Source organism: Pleuronectes platessa, chromosome 14 (genome assembly GCF_947347685.1).
Source record: "Pleuronectes platessa chromosome 14, fPlePla1.1, whole genome shotgun sequence".
Taxonomy (NCBI): domain Eukaryota; kingdom Metazoa; phylum Chordata; class Actinopteri; order Pleuronectiformes; family Pleuronectidae; genus Pleuronectes; species Pleuronectes platessa.
The window spans coordinates 25642941-25670710 of record NC_070639.1 but is presented as its reverse complement, the minus strand read 5'-3'; the positions used below and the strand labels follow the sequence as shown (position 1 = coordinate 25670710).

At 42.7% G+C, this 27770-nt stretch overlaps 2 protein-coding genes across 5 annotated transcripts; both read right to left on the bottom strand.

The window, feature by feature from the left end:
- Positions 1–921: 921 nt before the first annotated feature.
- epc2 (enhancer of polycomb homolog 2 (Drosophila)) lies at positions 922–10682 on the bottom strand. Of its 2 annotated transcripts, none has more exons than XM_053439577.1 (14): positions 10319–10682; positions 7446–7605; positions 6816–6961; positions 5171–5377; positions 4954–5102; positions 4130–4259; positions 3838–4041; positions 3668–3751; positions 3420–3553; positions 2774–3042; positions 2320–2441; positions 2002–2149; positions 1576–1822; positions 922–1467 (listed from the first exon to the last, which is right to left on the bottom strand). In XM_053439577.1, exons 1-14 carry the CDS (start codon positions 10469–10471, stop codon positions 1398–1400), a joined length of 2223 nt encoding a protein of 740 aa, XP_053295552.1. In that variant the 5' UTR covers positions 10472–10682; the 3' UTR covers positions 922–1397. The 2 variants fall into 2 exon arrangements, with proteins under 2 accessions (XP_053295552.1, XP_053295553.1); XM_053439578.1 differs by having other exon boundaries at positions 2320–2438; positions 10319–10681.
- Positions 10683–11783: 1101 nt separating this feature from the next.
- On the bottom strand, positions 11784–26121 carry LOC128455749 (activin receptor type-2A). Of its 3 annotated transcripts, none has more exons than XM_053439582.1 (12): positions 25357–26121; positions 22625–22949; positions 21806–21915; positions 21421–21575; positions 21277–21300; positions 20476–20619; positions 19640–19783; positions 17234–17379; positions 16929–17043; positions 15839–15977; positions 13441–13571; positions 11784–12792 (listed from the first exon to the last, which is right to left on the bottom strand). In XM_053439582.1, the coding sequence occupies exons 2-12, from the start codon at positions 22879–22881 to the stop codon at positions 12598–12600; spliced, it is 1560 nt and encodes a 519-aa protein (XP_053295557.1). In that variant the 5' UTR covers positions 22882–22949; positions 25357–26121; the 3' UTR covers positions 11784–12597. The 3 variants fall into 3 exon arrangements, with proteins under 3 accessions (XP_053295557.1, XP_053295554.1, XP_053295555.1); XM_053439579.1 differs by having other exon boundaries at positions 22625–22859; XM_053439580.1 differs by lacking the exon at positions 21277–21300 and having other exon boundaries at positions 22625–22859.
- Between the last annotated feature and the right edge of the window lie 1649 nt (positions 26122–27770).

The following is a 27770-nucleotide window of genomic DNA, read 5'->3' as shown; positions in this document are numbered from 1 at the left end:
TTCATTTAGAACAGGATCCACTGGAGATGCCTCCTGTGGATCCCGCCTCTCGATACCCTCTCTCCGATTTCGATTGGCTCCTCCACATATGCTGCAGCTCTGTGATTGGATGATGTGGCGGAGTTAAGACTCACCTGGCTGAGCAACTGGAGCTCCTGTCCTTGATTTCCAGGTGGGCAGCAAACTGCTTACTACTTCCGGATCAAACGCTCAAACATTTTTTACACGATAATGAGAAATAAGGTTTCCACACAATTCCTTATTTCCATTTATAAGTCCACCAAAGAAAATCGGTTAACGGCTCGTTTTTCCATTTTGAGAAACGGTTTGTTTCCTGATTTCAACATGAAAAGCTGCTGCTCACTTTGTACAGACTCAGAATCAGCCTCGGTTGTGTGAGGGGAACAACCTTAGCCTCAAGTGGCAGTTGAGGCTGATTCATGCCGGACCTGTTCTCTGACGCCAGGATGAGTTTGGGTACTTTGATGCAAAAAACCTGTGTCATTATTTATAATAACAATGTTTTCTTAACTGATAATAATGAAAAATAATAACAATGATTATAATAAGTCTTGATATTCAACTCATTAAGAACAGATCAAAGTTTGGTGGAAGACTGTCCTTCTACAATGAGCTCATTCGTGCACGGATTGTACAACAGAAAATGTTGTTACTCAGGAACGCTTGATTCCCCAAAGCCTCACAAAGACAGCATCACGGTTTCCTTCCTGTGTGTGTGCGCAAGTGAATGAAAGGATGAAGTGATGAGTGAACATTATTACTTCATTATCGTTAAAAACTTCATCCGTCTGTTTGTGTTAGTCAGACGACGTCTGAAGAATAAACAAGTAAAATATCAGTTCAGGCTCGTCTGTGACCTCACCAGCATTTCACAGTAAAGAACTTTGTTAAGGCAGAAGATTCGCTTTTATTTTACGAGATGCATATTTTTATTTGAATGAGTGTCAGTGATTTAAAGGCCAAGGAGCCACATGAAAAAATATAAACAAACATTGCTTCAATCTGTGAAAACAAATCAATGTCTCATCTTAAAAAAAAACTTTTTAAAAAGAAACAAGAAATGTGAGAAATAAATAACCAATCAGAGCGAAGATACAGACTCATCATGGACCAATCAGAGGGAAGATACAGGACTTTTTTTGGACCAATCAGAAATGATTCTGGAGTCACATGAGAAAGTAAATTGAAACAAACTATTTTACATGAGACAATTTACAAACTGTACAACAGTTACATCAATAACAATAATTATAATATCAACAGTAAAATGTTCTGATTGGACTCAGAGATGATGATGTCATCATCTTATAGAGGTCACTGCAGGTCACATTCACTGGTCAGACACAGGGTGCAGTTGGGGCTGATGGGATATGATGTCATGTGACCTCCATGGGCAGCGTCGTCTCCGACAAACCGTTCAGACGTCTCTCCGATTCGTTTGAGTCTCTGAGGATTATTAGTTTTTATAACAGTTATAAGTTGTTTATCGTCACCCTTTGTGTGTGTGTGTGTGTGTGTGTGTGTGTGTGTGTGTGTGTGTGAGTGTGCGCGTACCTGCCAGTGGACACTTTGGGAACTCTGTCCAGGCTGGCGGCGACTGTGGCAAGTTTTAAGGCAGAGGGTCGAGCAGTGTGTGGGGGTGCAGGAGAGACGGCCCCAACCTGGCTCCTCGGGTTGGGAAGGGACTGATGGGAGGAGGAGGAAGAGGAGGAAGAGGAGGAGGAAGAAGAAAATGACCCTCGAGCTGGAAGCCCCGACCGGCTGAGAGACGAGGAGGACGAGTACGGAGGCCTGGAAGGACCTGAAACAATAAATACATATTTTTCAACATGTTTCTGTATCAAAACTTAAATACATTTTCATAACTATATCTGAAAGTCACTTGTTCATCAAGGGTTCGGGTCCTGATTGTTGTCTCATGATGATTTATTTCAGATGGATCTGAGTGATGCCTCCGCTCTGACAGGAGGGGGCGCTCACCTAAAGGGTGGACTCCATTCACAACGGTCCTGTAGGGTCTGATCTCAGTGCTGATGTGAGGGGGCGGAGCACTGATCACTGCTGACGCTGCAAAATGAGCGCTGGCAGAATCCAGAGTCTTTGAGCTGGAGTCACATGATCGAGTCGCCTAGAAACCAGAGACAAAAACAGATCAAACACCAGCTGTAAATTAGATTAAAAGGTCAAAAACATTGATTATGAGGCTAATGACAACATATTATGAAGCTAAATGCTAACAATGCTAAATGATGAAGCTAACCCTGGTTTGTTATGAAGCTAATGCTAATGCTGAGTCACCTGTGTTGTGTTGTGTGCAGTGTGTCTGTATGAAGCAGTGTTGTTTTGCTCCAGCTGTTGTTTCTGCATCTGGACCAGCTGCTGTTGATGACTGTGGTACTGCTCCTCTGTGATGCCTCCTGCTGGCGCACAGAGAAACAACATGTTAACATTTCAATAAAGAATTTAAAGTGCAGACAGAACCATTATGACACTGATTCCAGATGGACAAAGTTTCTAAGGTCAGTTTTAAACTATGACTCATGATGAAAATAATCAGACTCATATTTATAAGTGTATGATTTGATCCAAATGGAAATCTGGATCTTGTCAATTTAGATGTGGCTTCACGAGGAGACTGATGGAGTGATGAACTCTAGGGATCGATGTTCTGGTGGATCATGTAATCAATGATGAAAACATGATGAATACATGAAGCTCCAGTGAACTTGTGTGTTAGTAGATGAACTGAGACCTGATCCACGGGCAGATGTCAGGCGACAGGAGAGTCTGTTGTCGTCCAGTGGGACTCCTTCCCTCTGGTCGTGACAGGGTCTGGGTCTGAAGCAGAACCGCCGCAGGTTCTGAATGTTGTTTAGGACTTCAGTCAGCGAGGGGGGGGCAGTTTCTATGCTCAGGGGAGGTTTCCTGTCCGGTGGTACTAGGTCTCTGTGGAGACTCGTTCTGGATTCCAGCTGTTTCAGGACCGGGGTTAAAAGTGACGAGGCTCGGTCCAGAACGATCCTGATCACAATGGATGAAGATAAGATTGAACAGTGTAACCAGCTGTAGGTGGCGCCAGAGAACAGGTCTGTTATTTATCAATAATCACATCTTAAATATATCTTTGTAGGACGATAAATCCAAAATAATATCAAAAATATAATGAAAATGATTCATATCTAGACCTTTAGAATAAATCTAATAATTTAAGTTGATATTTTGTCTTCAGGTGTTTTCACCTGGTTCATACTTAACTACATTTTCAGACTTAATGCGACAGCTTTCAACTAAAATTAATAAATATAGATATCGGAAACTCAAACTGAATATCAGGGGTCAACAAATACAAAAAAGGTGGAGGTGACGTGTCTGCAGTTTATTGGTGGATCAGTATTTACCTGCCACCTCGTCCAATCCTGCGACGGCCTAGTCCCGTCCAATGAGGAGGCAGTGACAGTTCCGTCAGGGAGTGACATACGCACAGAGGGAGGAGCTCTGGATGATCGTCTCCGCCCATCTGCTCCGTATGAGGCTTTAGAAACAAACACGGGAAACAATTGAATCAGGGGACAAAGGTCCATTTGTAAACATTATTTACAAACATTAAAAAACATCAGGAGAAAGAAACTCAAGAGAAGAATCTCACAAGAAGATATTGACATCCTGCTTTCCTCCTGAAGACAAAATGTCCATCAGGATTATTCTCTTCATCAGGCGAGGACGGAGGCGACTGAGGAGAACCAATCAGATTTAATATAACAGATTTGACATCACAACAGGACTGAGATGGAACATGTAGACGGACGTGACACTGACTAGTGGAGGCGGTGGAGCGTCGTCTTCTCCTGAGCTGTGGAAGTCGTACTGTTTGATGTCGGCCTGGTTGACAGTGTAGGGACCGGGAGGTCGAGTGAGACGTCTCTGCGGAGGACAGAATCTGTCCCGTCTGACATTCTTCTTCTTTGGTCTGAGCAGGTCAATGTGAAACTCTTCTCTGAGAGACTCCTGCTTCTTCTGCACCTGAAACACCAACAGAGGAACTCATCTCTTCAGCTTTTAAATGTGTTAATATGACAATGACTGACACACATGTGTGTAGACTCACTACCTTTATCTTGGCCTCAGTTTTGTGTCTGTTCCCATTAGTCAGAGTCACTGGAGTGCTGTACACTGGTTTCTCCACCAGAGGGAGTGAAATCTCTCGGAGGATGTCTCCATTGAAGTCTCCCATTTGATACCTGAACACAGCAAACACCCTCATCACCCTCTGTCCCGACATGTAGCAGTCGGTACCGATACCACGACCGCCGCAGGTCAACAAGTGTCCTCGCGTTTAAATATGTGTCTTATACCCTGATCCCGATTATTTTACACGATCACTCATTGACTTGGAATCCTCACTCACTTATGAAGCTAGCCCTAACCCATGTGAACCGATTAGAGTGACTGCAGTGAGCTGTGCGGCTCAGCCCGACTCAGGAACCTGACGAGTTATATTCATGCTCCTGGTTAAACTGCAGTGAGAGGAACGTCCGTCTGTGTGTGTTCCCGTTGCTAACCCTAACCCTAACCCTAAACCTAACCCTAACCCTAACCCAAACCTAACCCTAACCCTAAACCTAAACCTAACCCTAACCCTAAACCTAAACCTAAACCTAACCCGCTCTAACAGACGACCACATGTATTCAGTTATTAATCATGAGGTCGGATCAGTCACTTTAACCCTGATGTCCTGGCTCTAGAGAATCAAACAAACACAAAGTAAACTTCCGTCCTGTGCGTGTCCTAATCATTTCTGATCAGTGTTGTTGTTTGTTGTTTTGGTTCTCGTGACATCACTAATCAGCGTTCTGACAGGCGTCATTCAACTGGTATCAGTGACCTCGACTGTGGTGTTTCATTTGTCGCCACTTATGTGAGCCCGTTCTCACCTCCTCTCCATCACCTCCAGGGTGAGGTGCAGCAGCTCTCTCTTGGACTTTTCTCTCCTCTTGATCATCTCCAGGATGGACACGGTGCGACTGAATTCTCTCCTCAGTCTCAGCATCTTCTCGTACGACGCCTCATCATTCTTACGATTCTAAGGAAACAAAAAACGTTGTCAGAAACCTTTTCAAATCAAATCTGAAGATAAAGGTGTGGACTCACCTTCCTGGTCTGCATCTTCTCAGTCCTGCGTCTGAACGCCACGTAGGCGTCGTTGTTGGTGGATCCGTCTCTTTTCTCCTGTTTGATGTGAGGAGTCAGTGACGGGCCCAGACAGCTCCTCCTCTTCCTCAGCCAGTAATCGTACACAGACTTCAGCAGGTAGTCATCCTCGTTCAGCAGCAGCTTGGCCTCCGACAGAGACACCAGCTGGAACAGAATCACATCAGAACAAGAGAATCAACACTGTGACGTCTTCAAGACAACCAGTTACACTTTATTCGTCTCATAGATGTTAACAACGTGCAACATCCTGTTCTTCACTCAACAAGAGTCAAACTCGCCTCCACACTCACACACACATTCATACACTGCATCTATGGGAAGCACTTTATTATCTTGCCCAAAGACACATCGGCATGCGGTTGGGGAAGACTGGGATCAAGCCGTCGACCTTCCGGTTGGAGGACGACCGCTCTCCCCCTCCGCCGATAACACAAATGTCAGTTGCTCTGGACAATTCCTGGAACTTTTCCTGAGCTTCATGAAAAACGTTCTACGAAGCTGGTTTAGAGCTTGAGCCTAAAGGGGGCGTGTCCTGCAGCACAAGCCTTTGGATTGTGTGTCACATACAGAGTAACACAACATCATCATACACACAGGGTAACACAACATCATCATACACACAGGGTAACACAACAGCATCATACACACACAGACTAGCACAACAGCATCACACACACACAGACTAGCACAACAGCATCACACACATAGTAACACAACAGCATCACACATACAGAGTAACACAACATCATCATACACACAGAGTAACACAACATCATCATACACACAGGGTAACACAACATCATCATACACACAGGGTAACACAACAGCATCATACACACAGAGTAACACAACAGCATCACACACACAGTAACACAACAGCATCACACACACAGAGTAACACAACCGCATTACACACACACAGAGTAACACAACAGCATCACACACAGAGTAACAAAACAGCATCACATACACAGAGTAACACAACAGCATCACACACACACACAGACTAGCACAACAGCATCACACACACAGTAACACAACAGCATCACATACACAGAGTAACACAACAGCATCACACACACACACAGACTAGCACAACAGCATCACACACACACACAGACTAGCACAACAGCATCACACACACAGAGTAACACAACAGCATCACACACACACAGAGAGCTACACACAGAGTAAGACAACAGCATCACACACACAGAGTAACACAATTGCATCATACACACAAAGTAACACAACAGCATCATACACACAAAGTAACACAACAGCATCACACACACACAGACTATCACAACAGCATCACACACACAGTAACACAACAGCATCATACACACAAAGTAACACAACAGCCTCACACACGCAGTATTTTTAAATTCACCTTCAGTGAGATATGAGCCTCACTGTTTTAACTTATTAACTTACATGTCAATCATACATAAGTCTTATGACTTACAATAAGTCTATATAATAATAATACAAATTTAACATTGAGTCACTGAACAAGGGTTGTTAAGCCTGAGTTACTGTCACGGGCCCTGGTGAGTGTCTGTGTGTGTCTGTGTGTTACCTGGTGAGTACTGGCCTTCTCCAGTCGGTCCACCATAGTTTCAAACTGCAGAGGTCTGATCTCCATCTTTCTGTTCAGTCGGTTCATCAGCGTCTCGTCTTCAGAGTCCAGGTCATAGTCAGGTTCCTCCAGGTCCAGAGACAGAGCTGTAACACACACACAGCGTTACACAAATACAACGTTACGACACACACATATTCACACTAGGGCATTTATAACCTTTAACTCACTTAACATTTCTCATTTCAGTTCATTCTGTTAATACTTTCCCCAAAGCATGCATTCACACACTGTGGGTTTCTGCTACGCCCCCCCCACTGACCTGCGCTCACAATAAACACCAACACTAATCAGGACACATGGGCTTCAGGAATTGTGTTTGCTTTGAACAAACATATTTAAACACCTGAAAAAAGTCCAACATTTTGCACAGATGCTGGACAGCCAGGACTTCAGGGTGAAGGTGACCTGGACGATCCGGATTCATGATCCCACGAGGAGCTAAAGTTTGAAATAATCCTAATATTGATCTGAAGTTATATCGCCCAGCCCCAATACACACTGTGTTACTCCAAAAATCCTGAATACACATACACTGTTACTACACACACACTGACACATGGTTCTTACGCTGGATGTGGATCAGCTGTTTAGGAGCTTTGACGTCTCCTCTGTACAGTCGATCATAGTACGTGTTGTTACTTTCAGCTTCAGGAACAGGAATCACCATGTTCTCCTTCTTCTCCCTGAACACCTGCTGAGCAGAGATCGCCCTCTGGAGGTGGTGCTCCTGAAACACAGGCAACATGTCATGTGAACACACGGATCTTCTTCTCTTGGTGACTGCTGGATCTTAAACTACGCTGAGGTTCTGCTGCTGGCTCCTGTGGAACCAGTTCTACTCAGGTTTTTGTTTAACATCAAATGTTCACAGAGTTTGTTGCTTCAGGCAGAAGAGTTAGAAAGTACGAGGGACCAAAGAGGACACCAGTAAAAATAAATCAATAAATAAATCAATGAACTGACACATCGGTGATGAAAAAGGCTGTTTATGTATTTAATGTATGCTAATGAGGTAGGTGGTCCTAACATCAGCTCGAAGTAGGATTGTTCAGCTGGGCCAAGCAGACAGAAGCAAACGATTCTTATTAAATCTGACGCAATCCGGGGGGGGGGGGGGGGGGGGGTAAGCATCTGGCCCAAAGATGCTTCGGCGAGGTCTGTGATTCGAGCTGCTGTCCCGTCAGTCACAGACCTGATCCAGCACTTCAGCTTTAGACTGAAGACAGCCACCACTGACACACTACTAACACTCTACTGAAACACTACTGACACACTACTAACACTCTACTGACACTCTACTGAAACACTTCTGACACTCTACTGAAACACTTCTGACACTCTACTGAAACACTTCTGAAACTCTACTGAAACACTTCTGACATTCTACTGAAACACTACTGACACTCTACTGAAACACTACTGACACTCTACTGAAACACTACTGACACACTACTAACACTCTACTGAAACACTTCTGACACTCTACTGAAACACTACTGACACTCTACTGAAACACTACTGACATTCTACTGAAACACTTCTGACATTCTACTGAAACACTACTGACACTCTACTGAAACACTACTGACACTCTACTGAAACACTACTGACAATCTACTGACACTCTACTGAAACACTTCTGACACTCTACTGAAACACTTCTGACACTCTACTGAAACACTTCTGACACTCTACTGAAACACTTCTGACACTCTACTGAAACACTACTGACACACTACTGACACTCTACTGAAACTCTACTGAAACTCTACTGAAACACTTCTGACACTCTACTGAAACACTACTGACACTCTACTGAAACACTACTGACACACTACTAACACTCTACTGACACTCTACTGAAACACTTCTGACACTCTACTGAAACACTACTGACACTCTACTGAAACACTACTGACATTCTACTGAAACACTACTGACATTCTACTGAAACACTACTGACACTCTACTGAAACACTACTGACATTCTACTGAAACACTACTGACACTCTACTGAAACACTACTGACAATCTACTGACAATCTACTGAAACACTTCTGACACTCTACTGAAACACTTCTGACACTCTACTGAAACACTTCTGACACTCTACTGAAACACTTCTGACACTCTACTGAAACACTTCTGACACTCTACTGAAACACTACTGACACTCTACTGAAACACTACTGACACTCTACTGAAACACTACTGACAATCTACTGAAACACTACTGACAATCTACTGACAATCTACTGAAACACTTCTGACACTCTACTGAAACACTTCTGACACTCTACTGAAACACTTCTGACACTCTACTGAAACACTTCTGACACTCTACTGAAACACTTCTGACACTCTACTGAAACACTTCTGACACTCTACTGAAACACTTCTGACACTCTACTGAAACACTACTGACACTCTACTGAAACACTACTGACAATCTACTGACACACTACTGACAATCTACTGACAATCTACTGACAATCTACTGCAACTCTACTAACACTCTACTGAAACACTGCTGAGAGTCTACTGACACTCTATGATACACCACTACTGACACTCTACGTCCGGTCGGACACACTGCTGTAACTCTACTGATACACCACTGACACACTACTGTAACTCTACTGATACACTACTGAAACACTTCTGACACTCTACTGAAACACTACTGACATTCTACTGACATTCTACTGACACTCTACTGATACACCACTACTGACACTCTACGTCCAGTCGGACACACTACTGTAACTATACTGATACACTACTGAAACACTACTGACACTCTACGTCCAGTCGGAGACTCTTCTGACACATCACTACTGACACTCTACTGAAACTATACTGATAATCTACTGACACTCTACTGACACTCTACTGACACATCACTACTGACACTCAACGGACAGTCGGACACTCTTCTGACACATCACTACTGACACTCTACTGAAACTATACTGATAATCTACTGACACTCTACTCATACACTACTGACACTCTACTCATACACTACTGACACTCTGATACATCACTACTGACACTCTACTCATACGCTACTGACACTCTACTCATACACTACTGACACTCTACTCATACACTACTGACACTCTACTGACACACTGGATACATTGTCTCTAGTATTTCTGTTAACAGACAAACGCTAATGTAGCTGCGTCGCCCGTTGCCATAGGACTATCGTAAAAACATTGACTTCCTCTCCGCACAAGGCGGCCGGGTCTGATTGGCGCTACGCTAATATCTTACATTGTACGTAATGCATACGTAAGAAGCGTACATAAATGTGTGTGGCCCACTGTACGTACGCAGCGTACGGACAGAAGTGTACGTACACAGGTCGTGAATGGCGCCATGGCACGGGGCTATGTGCTAATGCTAACAGGAACGGGTGGATAAAGATGTCCTACCAGCTCTTCCTCCTTCTCCATGCCGGTGGGCATCTGCGGCACCGCCCGGTTGATGGACACGCAGTCGCTCAGGTCCGGTAAGTCCCGGTAGCGGTAAACCGGCAGCGGTTTAACGGCGTCCAGCGCTCGCGCCCGGAACGAGAGTTTACTCATTGTTTGCGCCAAATCAGCGACGATCCCAAGGAGCCGTGAGTTCCCGCCACAAACCCGCAACGATACCGGCGTGAATCCGTGAGTCCGCTGCGGGAGAGCTCATCGATGTCCGGGGCTCCGGTCACCGGCGGCGTCAACGGGACATGGAGGCCGGTTCTCTGAGCTGCTCCGCTCCCTGAGCCGCGGAAAACATGGCGGACATGTCCACACCAGCGGTGGAGCAATCCCGTCAGCCACCGCGGCACACAAAAAAAACAACAACACGCGAGAAGTGAAGGTGCGCGCGCACTTTGTCAAGCAACAGAATCAAATAAAGTTTTAAAACAAGTATTAAAACTTATATACGTGTGTGTGTGTGTGTGTGAGATGAATTTTAATTAAACATTCTCCACAGAAAATTACAAAGCTGTTCCCATGGTGATATCAAATACAGCCTCATTCTGACAGCTGTTACCACGGTGATATCAAATACAGCCTCATTCTGACAGCTGTTACCACGGTGATATAAAATACAGCCTCATACAACATCATTAAAATGGAAAAAGAAAATGTTTTTAGATGATCAAGTAATTCTTAGTTAATTAGTCACTAATCAGTTATTTAATTTCATTTTACCAGAAGAACTGGAGCTGTAAATTATTCAATGGATTATTCATCTGATCTAATAATCTGAATTAGTCTCCTCTGTCCAATCACGTAACTTTCACATCCAATGATGAGCTCAAATCAAAAAGAAAGAGCTGAAGCTCACATTTCAGAGTGTGTTGTGATGATGTCATGAGAGTGGTGAGCACCAACAATGACAAACAAACAAACGAAATAAGAGTTTAGAACTTTCAACATAAATGACTGAAACCGATACACCGACGGTTTTTCATTTGTACGATTGTCATTGTATAAAATAAACATGTTAACAACATATTTACAACAATATTAACATTATAAAAGGAGTTTTTGATTAGTGTCAATAAAAACAGACTCATGCTAAAATCCGTGGCACGTCCTGTCAGAGGAAAAAACAAAACAAGAGGGCGGGGCTTATATCACAGTTCATCAGAGGAAACAGGTGTGAAAGCAGGAGAAGCCTGAGTCAGGTCAGCTGACCACCTCCCTGAGACGTTTAGCAAACGTTTGGTTTTCAATGTTGACGTGACGACAGTTTTCACTTCACTTGTTTTTGATGTCATTTGATTTGTAGCAGTCGAGGCTCTGATCCAATCAGCATCCAGAAGAAAACAAATAAGCAAGCTGATCTTTGATGTCACACAACACTAACATAAATGAAGGATAAAATCAGGTCATTTTCAGTATGTAGAAATAAACTTACTTTTTTTTTATTTGAATTTAAATCAGCTGATGATCTAACGAGAGTTATTTCTACTGTATAATAAAAACAATTATCTGTATATACATATATAATAACAATATATGTATACATGTATATCATAATAATCATTTGTATATCATAATAGTCTGTATACAGGTATAAAGCAATCTGTATATGTTTGTATATCATAATATACAATCATAATATATTCATGAAGACTACATATAGCCACTGTTGTTTTTTGTGTGTTCAAATGTTATTGATTAAAGAGTGCGTGTTGAAGTAAGTGAGATGTTCTGTTTTTTGCCCTGGTATCAAATATGGCATAGAGAATCGTATCATGGTATGTGTATTGATTAATAAATATTTTGTATTGTGACATCCCTATATCTGTATATAATAATAATAATCATAATTCTCAAAATAAACTTAATCTGTAAATTGAAGTATATATATATATTCACATACATACAAACACAAAAATCAGTGAAACAGACATTCAGAAGACATTTGTTGTTGACATCATCATCACATTAGACAAACTTAAGTCGCCCTTTTATTCTGAAATAAAAGTGTTTGGATCGTCAAAAAAGGTCACAGGAAGTGATGACAGAGACTCTCCACCATGTTGTTCTCCAGGTTCAAGAGCTGCTCATCAGTCTGACACTCACCTGCAGCCAGAGGTCGCCAGAGGTCACCTGAGCGTCCAACAAATCAACTGAGCACCTGGAGGTCCCCTGAGCACCCGGCAGTCACCTTAGCAGGAGTCCCTGCTTCATCCTGATAGGCCCGTGTCTCGTCATAGGCTTGACTCTTTTGGCAAGTAGTCCACGTTGGTAACCATGGTGACAACCGTGACAATGTCCTCGGGCATCGTGACATTCGTCTGTCGTTGCATCTGAACGATTCGCTCCTCCACGCAGCCGGCCGACAGTCGGGCCTCAGCCTCAAGGTCCCAGCATTCCTCGATGGTCTCACACAACAACACCAGGCCCTGCAGGACAAGAACAACAAAATCTGTCAACAACAACATCTCTCAACAGCACAATAGCTTTCAAAACCACAACAACAACACAACACCATGGGCCCGTACTATGAAGTGGGGTTAGGGTTAAGGGTTAGGTTTATTAGCGTTAGTTCAGGGGTACGGTCTAACCCGCGGTATGATGCCTTGTAGGGTTAGGTACCGACCAAATTACGTCGGTACTACCGAGACACGTGAACTCAATCAGTGCCAAGCCATGCACAGCTTCACAAAGTCCACTGACGGTCATCAATTGGTCTTTTTCAAACATGTTTGGATGGACAATAGTAGGTTTTTTTCTATATTTAGCAGCTCTGTCAGTAATTTCCCGTCTGTGTCTATCATTTACGCAGTGCGGCGAATAAATCAGGCCATCGACTTAGTTTACAGATTCTGTTGTCTGAGTTCACACATGTCTGATCACACTGTTTGGTTTGTGAATGTGTCAGTGCACAAACAGTGCAGTGAAGGAGGCAGCTCCGAAGAAAGATTTAACTTATTAAGAAAAGTATCAATCATCAGTTTGATCATCAGAGAGAGAGAGAGAGAGAGAGAGAGAGAGAAAGAGAGAGAGAGAGAGAGAGAGGGAGAGGGAGGGAGAGAGAGAGAGAGACTCACAGCATGGTTCTTCCAGCACTCTCTGAGTGTCGGTCTTAGCTTATTATGGACGACAACATCCTGCATGTCCTCCAGAGTCGGATGTTGACCCACCTCCTCCTCAAACGGCAGCATGTACTCATTCACCGGACCTGGACCAGAGACAGGGGGGACCGTCAGAGTTCAGAACACAAGGAAAACAAAAATCCTGGTTAGCTCTAATAATTCTGTCTTATTGAAGTGAGAGTCACCATGGTAACTTCTCCTCCAGTGATGTTTAGCTGTTTCTCAAAGAAAGTCACAAACGAGTTGTTTCATCCAAAGTTTTTGTTTTACGTTCTGATCAGTAATATAAAATAATTTGAAAAACACGTAAAAAAAAAGAAAGTTTCTGTCACAATCTGTCAGTCAACGTTTAGTTGAACTGTTTATTAGTTATTACTTTCAAGCCGTGAACAAAAGAAATGAAAACATCAGCATGACAAAGAAGAATGTTTGGATTTATTCTGACATCTCTTTAACTTCTGTTTCTCAAACTTCAGTTTAATTTTCAGTTTCTTGTTCTTTGATACCGAGGAGAAGATGCTTTTTATAAATGGACCAGACAAAGGTGTTAAAGTAGCTGATGAAGTTTCTGGTAATACAAATATGAACCTGATCAGGTTTATTAGGCTCATTCACAGTAAGTGTATCTATGATAGATCTGATATTATACAGCTTCATATCCACAGTCTGACTCCAACTAGTTTTTCAACTTGTTGCTTAAGTTGTCAAAGACACAGAATTCACTGAGACGAGAATGTTTCGTAATAAACTTGAATCTGTTCCATTTAGAACAGGATCCACTGGAGATGCCTCCTGTGGATCCCGCCCCTCGATTCCCTCTCTCTCTTTTCCATCTGCCCACAAACACAACTCTAGATTTGAATCATGAATCACTTCAGCATGTTGTGACTCTGCAGGAACACAGTGTCTCACTGAGACCTAAAGGACGAGTGTTAGTGCCGATCATCACAGACTCAAACCTGTGGAGTTCAACAAGTCAAGGGTTAGGGGTTAGACCTAACCTCCTTTTGTAGTACTGGTGAACCACCAACCCTCGGTCCTGGGAAGCCCCCTTGACTTGTAATTTACCATATGTTTTAAGCTTAAAAGTTTGCAACCTGAAGTGGCGATACTAGAGGAAGTAGCGATGCTGACGCCGGGTTTACACCGGACCCCAAAGCGCAGCGCCAAGTAGAACCAGGCGCCTCCTATACCCCCCCCTGTTAAACCTTTGTGCGGTTCACATGGGCTGCAATAAGCCGCGCCAAGGGCGCCTCGCGCCCTGCACCAATGGTTTCGGCTTCGAGTCAATTTTTTTCGCTCGCTGCAAGCGTATTGCACCAGGAAACCCACTGGACAATTTAGGGTATCTAACCCTAACCCTATTTGAAACAATATTAATGACATATTTTATATAATATAAATGATCAAATATGCATCCCATACTTTGTATTCCCCTTCTGTTGTTCTGGAGTTTTAATTTTCCACATAATTTAAGTCCACCTCTGCCAATCCACTACAGCCACACAAGCAGATAAACAGAGATAAAGAGAGGGGTGGGGGGGGGGGGCAATGAAGACCATCATCATTGACCCCCGAACCAGTATATTGAGCGGGCTACAAACAACAGCAAACAGAGAAAGCAGAATTAAGGGCTGACCGGCGCTGAGAAATGCGCCTTGCGGTGCTTCGGCGTCCGGTGTAAACCCGGCGTGACACGCACCCTTGGGTGAGGCCTGTTTTTTCCGGTGTGTGCGTGCAAGGTTAACGTGGCTCCAGAGCCTACATCCAGGACATTGTCAAACCTTACACCCCAGCCTGGCCAATCAGCTGCTCCCTCACTGCGACGGACAGCTGCCACTCAACTAAATCTCTTTCCTGTCCTGGCTCCTAAACGGTGGAACGAGCTCCCCATTGACATCAGGACGGCAGAAAGTCTACAAATCTTCCACCGCAGACTAAAGAGTAAAGACACATCTCTTCAGACCACACCTTGGTTAAGAAGATGGTCTAAGTCAAGTTGCACTTATATGTTGCACCTTCTTATAGCACTTGGTAGTTTGGCTTTTCGGAAGAAAATTTAACTTTCTTGATTCTTCTTATTCTGGGTTTGTACCTTCATGGTTGATGAACTTATTGTAAGTCACTTTGGATAAAAGCGTTAGCTAGATGAAATGTAACGTAATGTAATGATAAGCAATGTAACCTGCTCCGGAGCAGATTAGCTCTTCATCAGAAGTTACCCTGATGATTTACTGCGATAAGAAGGGAATTAACCCTGGAGTTACCCGATAGCAACACATCCTGCTCCATAGTGCAGGCCCCTGGATCTGAAAGGCTGTCCAGCAGCCTGTATGTGAGGGTTGAGTGTTACCGTCAGCAGCCTTGCAGCGAGCAGCGAGCTCCCACAGCACCAGGCCCACAGCGTACATGTCGATCCTGAGGAAGGCATCTCTCTGGAAGTTGATCGCCCCCTCCAGGACCTCAGGGGCCATGTACCTCCTGGTCCCAACCTGAAATACAAAATGAAAAGTGATTCAAACCTTCTGACTGATAAAGAAGATCTGCAGTTAAGGAGCGGGTTAGTTCATCAGTTCACGTCCAAGTCCACAGCGTGAGGACCTTCTTGATCACAGCGCCTCCAATCTGTCGAAAAATCATCTAGACACATTTTGAACTGAGCTTTCAGCTGATGTTTTATCTGATCTTGTTTTTACTTTTGTAGTTGAGCTCAGATGCGATACGATCTACAAGTTGCATTCATTCATTTTTTTTTGCCATCAATTCATTATTTATAACTTTTAAGCTAATTGTAACTGTGTTTTGAACGGTGCTATATTTTTTAAGTTTATTATTATTATTCTTAAGAATAATAATAATAGAATAACTTGTTTGTATAGCACTTAACTAAACAATTCTTCTGCTGCTGTATGTCTAGAATGTCAGAGGACACATGACACACTTCCCTTCCTGCTCATTACATTAATGTCTCGTCAATACATAAAATGAATTCCCTGCTTCACCTTGTGCTTCATCACTGCAGGATCGAGGCTGAGGGCAAATCGTAGGTCACCATGGTGGATAATGATTTTAACCAGATGACGTAGATAAACAACATCACTGACAACTGTCAATTTTGGAAATCTTGTTATTTTGCCTCGTCCTGAGACAGAAGATGATGTCACCTCTGACTTTCTGAAGCTTCTAACTTTTTCCTGTTTATTTCATTTTACTCATTTTACTCTGATTATAATTTATGAATATGAGGCGATACAAATAAAACTTGATTGAGTGATTGATTGATATCTTTGGTTCAGTCCTATAAGTTTACATGTGTTGACTTCCTGTTTGATAACAGTCATTGTCTCCTGGTCAGACGAGACCCTCTGGGTTTGATTGGCTTCTTTTATGAAATGATAAACAGCAGCTGGTTAGTGGGGGGGCATTCTCTCAGGTGAACTCACCTGTCCGTGGGTGTCTCCCGGAGACTTCCCCGCCTCAAACCTGAGAGCAAGGCCGAAGTCCGCGATGCAGGCGCTCAGGTCGGACTTCAGCAGAACGTTCTTACTCTTGAAGTCCCTGAAAACACACACATCGTGAAACATCTCGTCTGACACAACTCTCTCTACAACCGAGTGTATTTGTGTGTACCAGAGTACCTTTGTGCTGTATGCAAGTGTGTGACACTGTGTGTGTCGTATTTAAGTGTGTGTACCAGAGTGTCGTATTTAAGTGTGTGTACCAGAGTGTCGTATGTAAGTGTATGCACCTGTGTGCGATGGCGGACTTGTGTCCATCCTTGTGTCCAGGTATGTCTTGGTGCAGGTAGGCGAGACCTCTGGACATGGACTGAGCGATGACACACAGCTCAGACCAGGAGAGAACGTTTGCCTTCAGGTAGTCGGTTAGAGAACCCTGAGAACAGAACGTGGAACATGTCATGTGACCGACTGGTGAACGTCACATCATCAGAACATTTTCATTCATTGAGAAAAATATTAAATGTTACTTTAATAAGTAAAATTACTAGACGGAGAGATACAGACAGAGAGCTACAGACAGTGAGTTACAGACACACACACAGTTAAAGACACACAGTTACAGACAAACCGTCACATACAGAAAGTTACAGAAAGATATTTACAAATTATGAAATGTTGCATTAATTACAGTAAAATACACATTATAAATTAATTTAAATAAAAAAACACAAATTTAAAAAAAAAACTTTATTCTTAAAAGTAGATTTATCTTCTGTAGCACGTGTTTTGTGCGTCCTGTTTATCAGGAGCCCAAGGACACAGCGGCCCCTCCGGCTAACAGTGCTTGTTTGTGTACTGGTGAAGTTTGTCTCACTCATCTGAGTTATGTCCGTGCGACCCTCCTCTACCTGGGTTCCGGTAACACCAACTAGAGCTACCTGAATGATCACCCTTGCACTAGGGCGCCTAACTTTTTCATTTAAGTGCACCACAACATATTTTAGGTGCCACAAATATTTCATCTTCAGAGAGATTGACATGGGTAAAGCCATATCTAATTGCATATTATTGTAATACAGGAGTAAAGGCATAGAAACTTTTTTATTTTAATAACAGAGCACTAAACTAAAAATTGTGATGATAAAAAACTTAAAGAGCTGGTTTTTAAGTGGTGGAAAAACTCAAATATAACTCAAACAAGAGGAGGAGCAGTAGATGATTTCACACTCTTTCATAGAAATGTCTATTTCTCTATCAATCATAAATGAAACGTACATGGAATCCGAGATCCTGAGACGTCTATTTATTAATGAGTCAGCAGTCACACTGATGAACTGTGGGTAAAATGTGTTGTTGGCGGAGGTCGGGTTGACAATTAACCCGTTCTTTTTCATGAGGATTATCAGTGATTTGAATTTAGTTAAGGTCAACTCCTCTTTTGCTATATTGTAAGCTCATTTAATGAGTGTTAAATTTGATCATCCTTTCTGATTCCTCACTTGTTTGATTTGCTTCTGCCTGGCGCAGCACAAGGTGTGCCTTTTAGACAAGTTGTGCTTTTTTAGGGTTTTAATTCTCAATGTTGATGTTGAAACAGCCGCACGAGTTGGTCGCTTTTTCATAGAGCAGCCATGGAAATTGCTCAAAACCATTCCTTTCGAAAGGTAAAGTTTTAAATTGTCTTGTTTTTAGTAGGCTCTGGATCTTGATCTGGATCTGAATCAGATCAGAATCAGAAATACTTTATTGATCTCAGGGGGAAATTGTTTATTTTTCAATAGCTCCATGCAAGATTAGAAATTAGAAGTGTAAGCTTATAAGATTTACAAAATATATAAAATAAAATATGTACAATATGCATGTTCTGTACATTGAGTTTTTATTATAAGCATGGATATGTCCGATATTGCTGGCGTTGACTCAGAGTAGCTGATACTCAGAGTGAGGAGTTCTGTAGTTTCATGGCCAAGAGCAGGAATCACCTCCTGTGGCGCTCTGTGTGTCAATGTGTGTCAATGGCAAAAAGCGTAGTGAAAACGCATAGCGAGGTCAACTGAGAAGATCATAGGAGTCTATCTCCCCACCATCCAGGACATTTTCAAAACACGATGCAAATCCTCTTCCATCATGAAGGACCCCTCCCACCCACTGTTAGTCCCACTGCCATCAGGCAGAAGGTTTAGCAGTATCAGAACCAAAAACCGCAAAGTTCTGCAACAGCGTCTTTCCCCAAGCTGTCAACTCATTAACACCCTGTTGCATCCACCACATAGTGCCCCCCCCCACACACAACTTTACACATTGGCCTGTGAGAAATGCCATTTCGGGTCAGCCATGTACAGTGTATGTGGATGAATGACAATTAAAGGTTTATTATGTGTAGAATTAAGTGACATCTAGTGGTGAAGTTGCATGTTGCAGCTGAATAACCTTCACCTTCCAAACATGAAAGAGAACCTGTGGTAGCTTCAGTAGTCCTAGAAAAGATTATTAAGTTTGTCCATTTTGGGCAAAAGTGTAAAAAAAGACGGCCTTTGTAGAGACGTCATGTTCCTGATGTAAACATTAGGTATTTAACTATAAAGTGCTCATTAGAAATGAAGAAAAAAACAGTTCTTACAATGTAGGTGATTACATACTATTGAAGGGGTCAGTGTGTGCTGCCCCTCCTGGCCCGAAGGGGTCAGCGTTACCTTATCGTGGAAGGCGGTGATGAGCCAAAGCTCCGTGACCATGTGACTTCCTCTTCTCTCAGCACCGATGAAGCGCAGCAGGTTTTCATGTCTCATCCCGTTCATGTTGAAGATCTCCAACTCGTTCTGCCATGACTGTTTGTCCTGGACACAGAGAGGTCAAAGGTCAAAACAACTCCCTGAAACCGCGCAGTCAATCATCTGAACACAGGTTGTTAGCATGAGCTAACAGCTGCTTCCCCCTCTTCATCAATGGTCATCAGACATTCCTCAGAGGAACAGAGTGGAGAAGGAGCATGAGCTTCTATGATCCAGTTTAGAACCAGAGGTTGCTCTGCAGACAAATATCAGTAACAGAGTTTGATCCTGGAGGTGGAGATCATGTGACCTTTCAGGCTGATTGAAGGGCAGACACTCTGTCACCCCTCAATCAGAGAGATCCACAAATGTTGTATTTTCTCAATTAATAAAGGATTTAAAAATTACGATAACGATTGTAATATCTTAGATTAAAATCATTCCTATGTATTATGGTCACTTTTTCCACAACAACCTTAGAAAAGAAGATCACGAGCGCACTAGCGTTAGCACTCTGCCAATCACCTCAGCTGAGGTGAGACCTGATGACGAGACTCTGATGATGATGTCATGAAGATGTTACAGAGTTAGGGTTTAGATGAAGTGGACGTCATCATGTGACAATGTCAGAGACGAGCTGAAGGTCAAATCTAGACCGTGGGGTCGTCTGGTGACAGTGACACGTACAGTTCAGTGTCTTCTGCATACAAGCTGATAAAATAAACCACAGGGTCAAGAGACAGTAGCACAGTACTGACCTGTATTTGGAAGATTTTGACAGCCACATATTCACTGAGCAGCTGAGCCTTCCACACGCAGCCGAAACGCCCCCTGGATTTGATCTCAAGTAACTGCAGGGGCTTTTGACCAAGGATGGGGGAGGGGGGAAAGGGTCCGGGGTCCTGTAAGAAGACCAACAAAGTGATTGACGGTATCAGGAGGACACAGGGACATCTGTCCATCTGTACAAAAACAACAATGACGACGACATCAACACTGAGCAGGGTTGGGCTGACAGGCAGCATGATGATGAGCCAACAGCCGTTCCGCAGCGCAACTGCAGCCAGGCCACGAGAGAACCAAAGTGAAGTACCGCTTTATTCTATGTATTAGCCTATAACAGCTCCTTGCACCGGGTTTTTAAATCCTGATGGTTTGCACCTGCCTCTCAGGGGGTTAGTCCATTTGTTTCGCAAAACTGACGATTTAAACTTCCCTACAGAAGGAAGTCAGTGAACTCTCCTCATCTCTTCTATTCCTATCTCAAACAAATAGCCTCCAAATTCTTACTAACCCTTTTTCACAATGCTCCACCCCATGGCATTGTCCATCGCAATGTTTCACTGCATACATACATATGCCAGTTAGGTTGACATCACCCAACCCTAACACAGAGCATTGGAAAAAAAACCCACCAGTGGCAGATGATCACAGGCGAGTGTTTTTTCTAAATAAAAGTCATGTCAGGTTGCAGGTGGAAGCTTATGATGCAAAAATAATCTCATGATAAAATAAAAGCCAGAATGGAGCTGGAAGGAAGCGAAGTTTGATCCTCTTACCTCTATCATTATGTGAAAGGCGTGCTGGGAGGTTGAGAGACAAACAGTTTACACAGTCAGACAGAGAGAGAGAGACAGAGAGAGGTGACAGTATTCAAAGAGACCAGGGACTGGACATCACCTGTGTGTCTGTGTGTGTCTCACCTGTGTGGGCACTAGTACAGGTGGGTAGGCCAGTTTGTGGTGCCGGTACATCCAAAAGGAAAAGAGGACAATGGCGGTGACAGCCATGATGGGAACCAATGAGTACATGAGCGTGGACAGCAATGGAGGTGGAGACTCCACTGGTTTGTTCGTCGCTACAGAAACACACCGCAACAAATCGGATTTTTAAAAGTACATCACAAACTGCAGCATCAATCTAACAAGTTGTGTCAAAATGAAATACAGGTGGACTGCATGAGAATAAAGTTTTGAGTCTTTTATAAACATGTTCCATAAAGGTTACTGTTATTCCATTGTGATCTTCATGAAGAATCACTAAACTGAACAAACACAAACACATAGACATTTATCAGGTGTGTCTTACTGGGTGGCCAGCTGATGTTGGGGCTATAGAAGAACTTGTCGTTACACAAAATGCCGTCACAACAGCAGAAGAAGACTTCAGGACCATCTTTCTTTTCCACACACTCGCTCCTGTCAGCAGAAGAAGAAAACAATGAAATGTGAGACTGTTTTCATCCCAATGCTGCATTAGAGAAACAACACTGACTTCAACAAACCTGCTAGACTGCCTCACATACACATCTCATGGGTGAAGAATCACTAAAAGTTCTAATATCAGGAAAATATGTAATATTATTAATAATGTTGGTTTGTGTTCAGAGCGTCAGTGAGACGAGAACAGCCAATCTCGCAGAGCTGGATTTTTCTTTGCAGATGAAACAGATACTTAGGAAATCCCTGTGTTTATAACTTAGAACAATGAATAACAAAGTTGAGTTGAGCAGCGGAAATGAAGCGCACTGCTTTTATTAGGGAATTTGGAATAATGTTTATATTATAGAAACATTATTTACTATCAAAACTATGTAAAGTCATAATAATAAATACTGAAATTAAGTGAACAAAATTAAAATAGTATATAGATACAATAAAATCGTTTTAAAACAAAATAATGATTACCTATAGATTACAAAAAACACAAAATTGCATAAATGCTAAATCTTGACTTTCCTTGATGCAAAGTGATCATCACATTGTTCTGCCAAGCAGTTGCCTGGTTAATACTAATCACAGAAACAGCGTTCCTATGGAGCATAATTCAGTGGCATATAATGAGGATTATGCTCATTTAGACTGACTGTTGTCTGCAGGCTGAGTGCAACTGTCCTACTGACATTACCTGTTATAACAGTTGACGTCATCCAGCCAGCAGCCCTGCTTCACCACCTTCACAGCTCCAGAGACGTTCTTCCAGGTGGCGAAGCAGTGCAACCTCTTATCTTTTTCCCCAGAGCAGGTTATCACTCTGCTGATGTTCCCCCGACCCTCCAACGCCGAGGAAGATGAGGAGGAAGAATTAGGGCTGTAGTTGTAGTGGACACACTTCTGAGTCTCTGAGCGACCCAAAATGGCACCTGAGGAGGAGACACAGTCCATCAGAGTCTGGACTCACCTGCTTCTTCATGTGAACGTATCAGAGCTGTCAGCCAATCACTAGAGGTTATCTGAAATGAAGCAGGTTTGATAGAGGAGCATCACTGTTAACAACCAAGATGTCTGTGCTTGTACCTGTATCTTTGTGAGGACCATTTTGAGAATAGTCCTTCTGAGGACCTTTTAGCAGGCTTTGGTATGAGAATCCCCTCAATCTCAATCAGACTCCTGAGTACTTCTTAAGTCCTTGATTGGGCAGCTGGAGTGTTTGTTTCCAGGAATGGATCTCTCTTTACCAGCACCGACCCAATAGGCGAGCATTAGGTGGATTCAAACAGAACTGAATCTGTTCTTTGGCGATTTGAGCTTGGAGGTCAGGCTGCAATGCAGCGAAGGCCTCTTTCAGTTCCCGTTATCCATCCCTAAAGTTGGTTCCCTGATCTGATATGAGTTCCCAGGGTTTCCCTCTATGAGCTGATAACTTTTAGAATGCCATGAGAAAGGAGTCGTTGTCGATACTAGAGAGGAGGTGGAGATACACTGCCCTGGGGTCTCATTTCTAAAAGAGTGTGTAGGATTCATACTAAAAGTGTACGTACGCACAAAAGCCGGATATGGCGTACACCAAAGATAATTCTGAGTGTTATAAGATATTATTAATAAAACCTATTAATGCATCTTAGTCACTATTATTATTAATGACTCGGCTCCGTAACTCCGCTGTTAAATCGAATCTGAACGTAAGTTGCTTTATATATTTTTTTATTAAAAGGCTCGTGTGGAACAGATATGTCGTGCGAGCAAAACTAGGATGTTGGTTTTAATGTAAATAATTTATTGGATCAATAATCTGCTTCAGTTCAACACCTCACTTCTGCGTCGCCACTTTCCCGTCTGCAAAACATTTGTACGCATGAGTCAGAGTTTGCGTAGTAATAAGCACCTTTTCCCGTCAAGTTTGTTTTTATAAATCCCAACGTTTGCGTGAGAAGTGGCCAGACTTATAAATGAGACCCCTGGTCATCAGGCATCTAAATATAGGTATTTCGGTGGTATGAGATTGTTTCAAAATGAGGACACTAATATTATTTATCACAATAATTTCTGGGACAATATATCATCCAACAAAATTTGTTATGAAAGGCCTACCTTAATATTTTTAATATCGCAGCAACTTAGAGATTTCCTTGTTCAGTTTACAGCTTTAGTTCTGAGAATTTATTTCATATCCAAGCAAAATTGATATTGTAGAATATCCCTAACTGAATCCACATTGAATTGAAACAAATCTGAAATCAAAATAAATCAAGACCTTGTGAATCGGAATCAAATCGATTTGGGTAATCAGTGGCCCAGATCGATACCCAGCCCTAATCAGCATTTAATTAAAGTAACTAAAGTAAAGGTGCAGAAGTTGGTTAGAATAATATATGATAGTAGAAAATGATTAGATGTGATGTCAGAGGGTCCCTGCATGTGGACACAGTGAAGGACCTGATTAGAATCCGTCTGGAGGGAACTAGCTTGGAGGAGTTTGATGTCAAGAAGGCTGAACAGATGAGGTTCAGTCAGAGCAAAACATTTATCAGTAAACAGTTAAGATAGTGGTGCGCCGACAATGATCAGTAAGGAGCACGAATGCTACTAGTGGAAAAGTAAGAATGAAGCCCTGGATAATATCCCAAAAAATTCTAAATAAATAAAACAAACCACACACAACCAAAACAATAAATAAAATGGACTCTCGCTATGTTGCCGGAAATGCATCTTGAATAAATATGAAACATTTGGTGTATAATATATGTTACCAGCTCTGTAAACAGGATAGTTATTATTATATACATGAGGTTTTGATTGTATTAGGTTAGTTTTCCGGCGTTTCACCTAGGATTTTATTTGTGTGTGTTGTGATATTTTCAATGTGTTTAAATACGAGTCTCATAAACTCTCCAGCATATTAAACAAACACAAAGTAAACGTCAGCTCCGCTTAAGTTCTAATAACTTCTGATTGGTGTTTATTGTGTCACAACCCGGCTCTTAAGAACACTGTTAAATGTTAACAGAAGCATATTTATTAAGCTAACGGAGGACAACATTATAAAAAGCAGCAAACAAGTAGAGTGTGAACCTTCTGTCGATCTGAGGTGTAGGGTTTGTGTGATGGAAGAGAAATCAACTCAAATACAGTAACTGAGTAAAAATAAGAATATTAAGAATGGTCATAACAATAACAATACTCATATTAAATCAGAGTTCTCCTCAGGAAACTGAATCTTCTGATTATCTATGAAAGGACACGTGTCACAGCTGTGAGACGTTGTAAACAAGTTAGCATACACAACAAACGATGAAACACAGAATACAGTGAAGATGGATTATTGATAGTGGGTTAGAGTGACGTCTGCTGACGTGTGATCAGCAGCCGGTGGAACGTGTGTTCGGGTTCACACGTGCAGGTGAGATGGCAGCTACTCACCTGAGGAGCAGGAGATGAGGAAAACGCTGAGGAACAGTTTGCTCTCAGGTCCCATCGTGACGGACACGTTACAGCTGCTTCGACTGGTGCTTGACGGCGAGGACCGGCAGCATGTTCCGGGCAGGACTCCTCACACAGTCCCGGTGTGAACCGGTCACACCGGGACAACAGGTGAACCCAGGTGTGATCGGGCCAGCGCTGCAGAGACAAGCCGTGAGTCTGAGGTAGACGAGGAGGACCTGCGACCAGACAATCCACCCGCTATCATCCGACTCTCAGCTCCTCTCTTCGGGATCCAACGCACTGATCAGGCCCCTTCACGGTGGAAGGTAGAGTCAGTTCACGGGGTTTCCACAGCGGGATTAAGCTCCAGCTAACCGGGGCGAAACTCGATCCAGACTCTGAATCTAAAAAGAGTTGAACCTGAACGGTTCATAACGTGTTTAATGTCAAATCAACATAAACCACTCAGCTGCTGTGACCCCCGGGGGCGGGCAGAGCTGAGCTCTCAGTCCGCCTCTGACGACCACTGCTCGGTCATCCAACAGCTAGCTGGTCCGGCTAGCCGCGGCTAGCTCCGCAGCTCACAGCTCCAGTGGAGCGGGTTTCTGGAAGAAGGACGAGCGGGACCCGCACGGATCATTCCGGCCTGAATCAACAGAAACACGGGCGGTTAGTGATGCGGTTCTTCTCCGTCTTCACTCCCTCTCTCCCTCTACGACCTCAGCAAAGATGGCCGCCAGATTATTATGATCGTCTTCAATCTGTCAGGATCCTGTGAACGACACACGCAGCAGCCAATAGGCTGCGTGGAACCTGGAGCCCTCCACCAATCACAAGCGGCGTCGTGACGCAGGACGAGACACATCGACCTGCAGAGCCAGAGAGCCCCGCCCCCATTTTAGAGGTGCGCATGCGCCACCATTTTGACAAAAGATAACATTATTATTATTATTATTAGGGCCCGAGCTCCGAACAGAAGGAGACAGTGAGACAGTGAGGCCCTATTGAATTGTAAGGATTATTATTATTTATCTATTTTTCAGGCAAATTAAATGGCTTTAAAATTCTCAAATTCTTACCAAAATATGAAAGTAAATTTACGTATTTTGGAGCAGTTTTCAATTGGCGTGGGAAAAAAGCTCAACGGTCAGCCTCCATCATTAAGGAATCAAGCTTACATGATTTGCTGTTATATCCCCACCAGAGGGCGCCATGACACCACACTAACTCCCGCTGTCCTTTTATCAACAGAAGAAACAAACATGAGAAAAAAGGATTATAAAATGATTGGAATCCAATTAAACTATAAAAGTTCCGTCACATCATTCAATTCATTAAAAAGAAGCAACAGATACTATCAAGAAGTTTAATAAAAATCTATCTTCAGATTCTGGTTCAGACAAAACCATGTTCTCCATGACAAGAACCTTTTATAAAAAGAACCATTTATAATAAAAACCTTCTAGAACAGGAAACCTCTACAACGAGAACCTTTTACAATAAGAACCATCTACAACAAGAACCCTCTATAAAATGAATCATCTACAATGAGAAACTGAGAAAAGTCTGTTCCATCCATAACTCTGACCTTTTTGAGAGGATGAAGATCTAAAATCGGCAAGTTCAGCACGAAAAATGGTTTGAATTTATCAAAAAGTTTATATTTGAAATATTTTACAAATAAAACGACACTTTAAAGCGAGAGCGATAGTCAAGAGAGAAAACAGCTACAAGGAACATACATTTTGGTTGATTTTGGCGTCCCTGTTGAGAAAAGCGATGTCTCCACTGCCGTGTGTCGTAAAATCCTCATGTCAGACATATGCATTTGTTTTGGAAGAAGTGAAAATAACACTCATGTAGTAATGAGTTCAGAACAAGCACCAAGAAAACTGAGACACCTCGGCTCTCTTTAGTTTTCACTGTAAAGATATAACATGAAACCGCATCAGTTTACTTCCTCTCCTCCAAATACAAACAGAGATTCCTGTCGTACCAAACCACGACAAGGGGGGGTTCAAAGATCCAAATACTCAACATATTCATATGAAAATAAAGATACAATATGAACCCATCCGTCAGTAAAGAGAATCTTATATTAGAACTGATACATTAACATTGATACATTTCTACTGGTACGAGAAATCCATACTTGCCCCTTCGCTTGCCTACAAATGGAACATCCCACCTGAGACCCTACCAAGTCACTCAATATTTAGGGGCTTAAAGTTGACGGATGCATAGTGAAGGTAATGTATCGTTATTCTGATCTCATCCATATTGTTTGTAAAATACATTGATTTTGTAGGAGCGCTGGTTCGTACACGTTCGCCATTAGCCTAGCCTTTAGCCTAACATGTAGCCCAGCTTGTTTCCTCTACCTCCACCTTAACAAAGACTTTCTCAGCCTG

Bases quoted from the DNA above. Each gene is read 5' to 3' on its own strand.
- epc2 (XM_053439577.1), bottom strand. From the start codon at position 10,471: ATGAGTAAACTCTCGTTCCGGGCGCGAGCGCTGGACGCCGTTAAACCG. The intron at 7,606-10,318 runs GTAGGACATCTT...CCTGTGTTTCAG, and splicing joins TGGAGAAGGAGGAAGAGCTG to GAGCACCACCTCCAGAGGGC. The intron at 2,442-2,773 runs GTCTCAGTTCAT...TCTGTGCGCCAG, and splicing joins GACATCTGCCCGTGGATCAG to CAGGAGGCATCACAGAGGAG.
- LOC128455749 (XM_053439579.1), bottom strand. From the start codon at position 25,411: ATGGGACCTGAGAGCAAACTGTTCCTCAGCGTTTTCCTCATCTCCTGC. The intron at 21,301-21,420 runs GTGAGACACACA...TCAACCTCCCAG, and splicing joins CTGTACTAGTGCCCACACAG to CACGCCTTTCACATAATGAT. The intron at 20,620-21,276 runs GTAAGAGGATCA...GTCTTCTTACAG, and splicing joins CCTTTCACATAATGATAGAG to GACCCCGGACCCTTTCCCCC.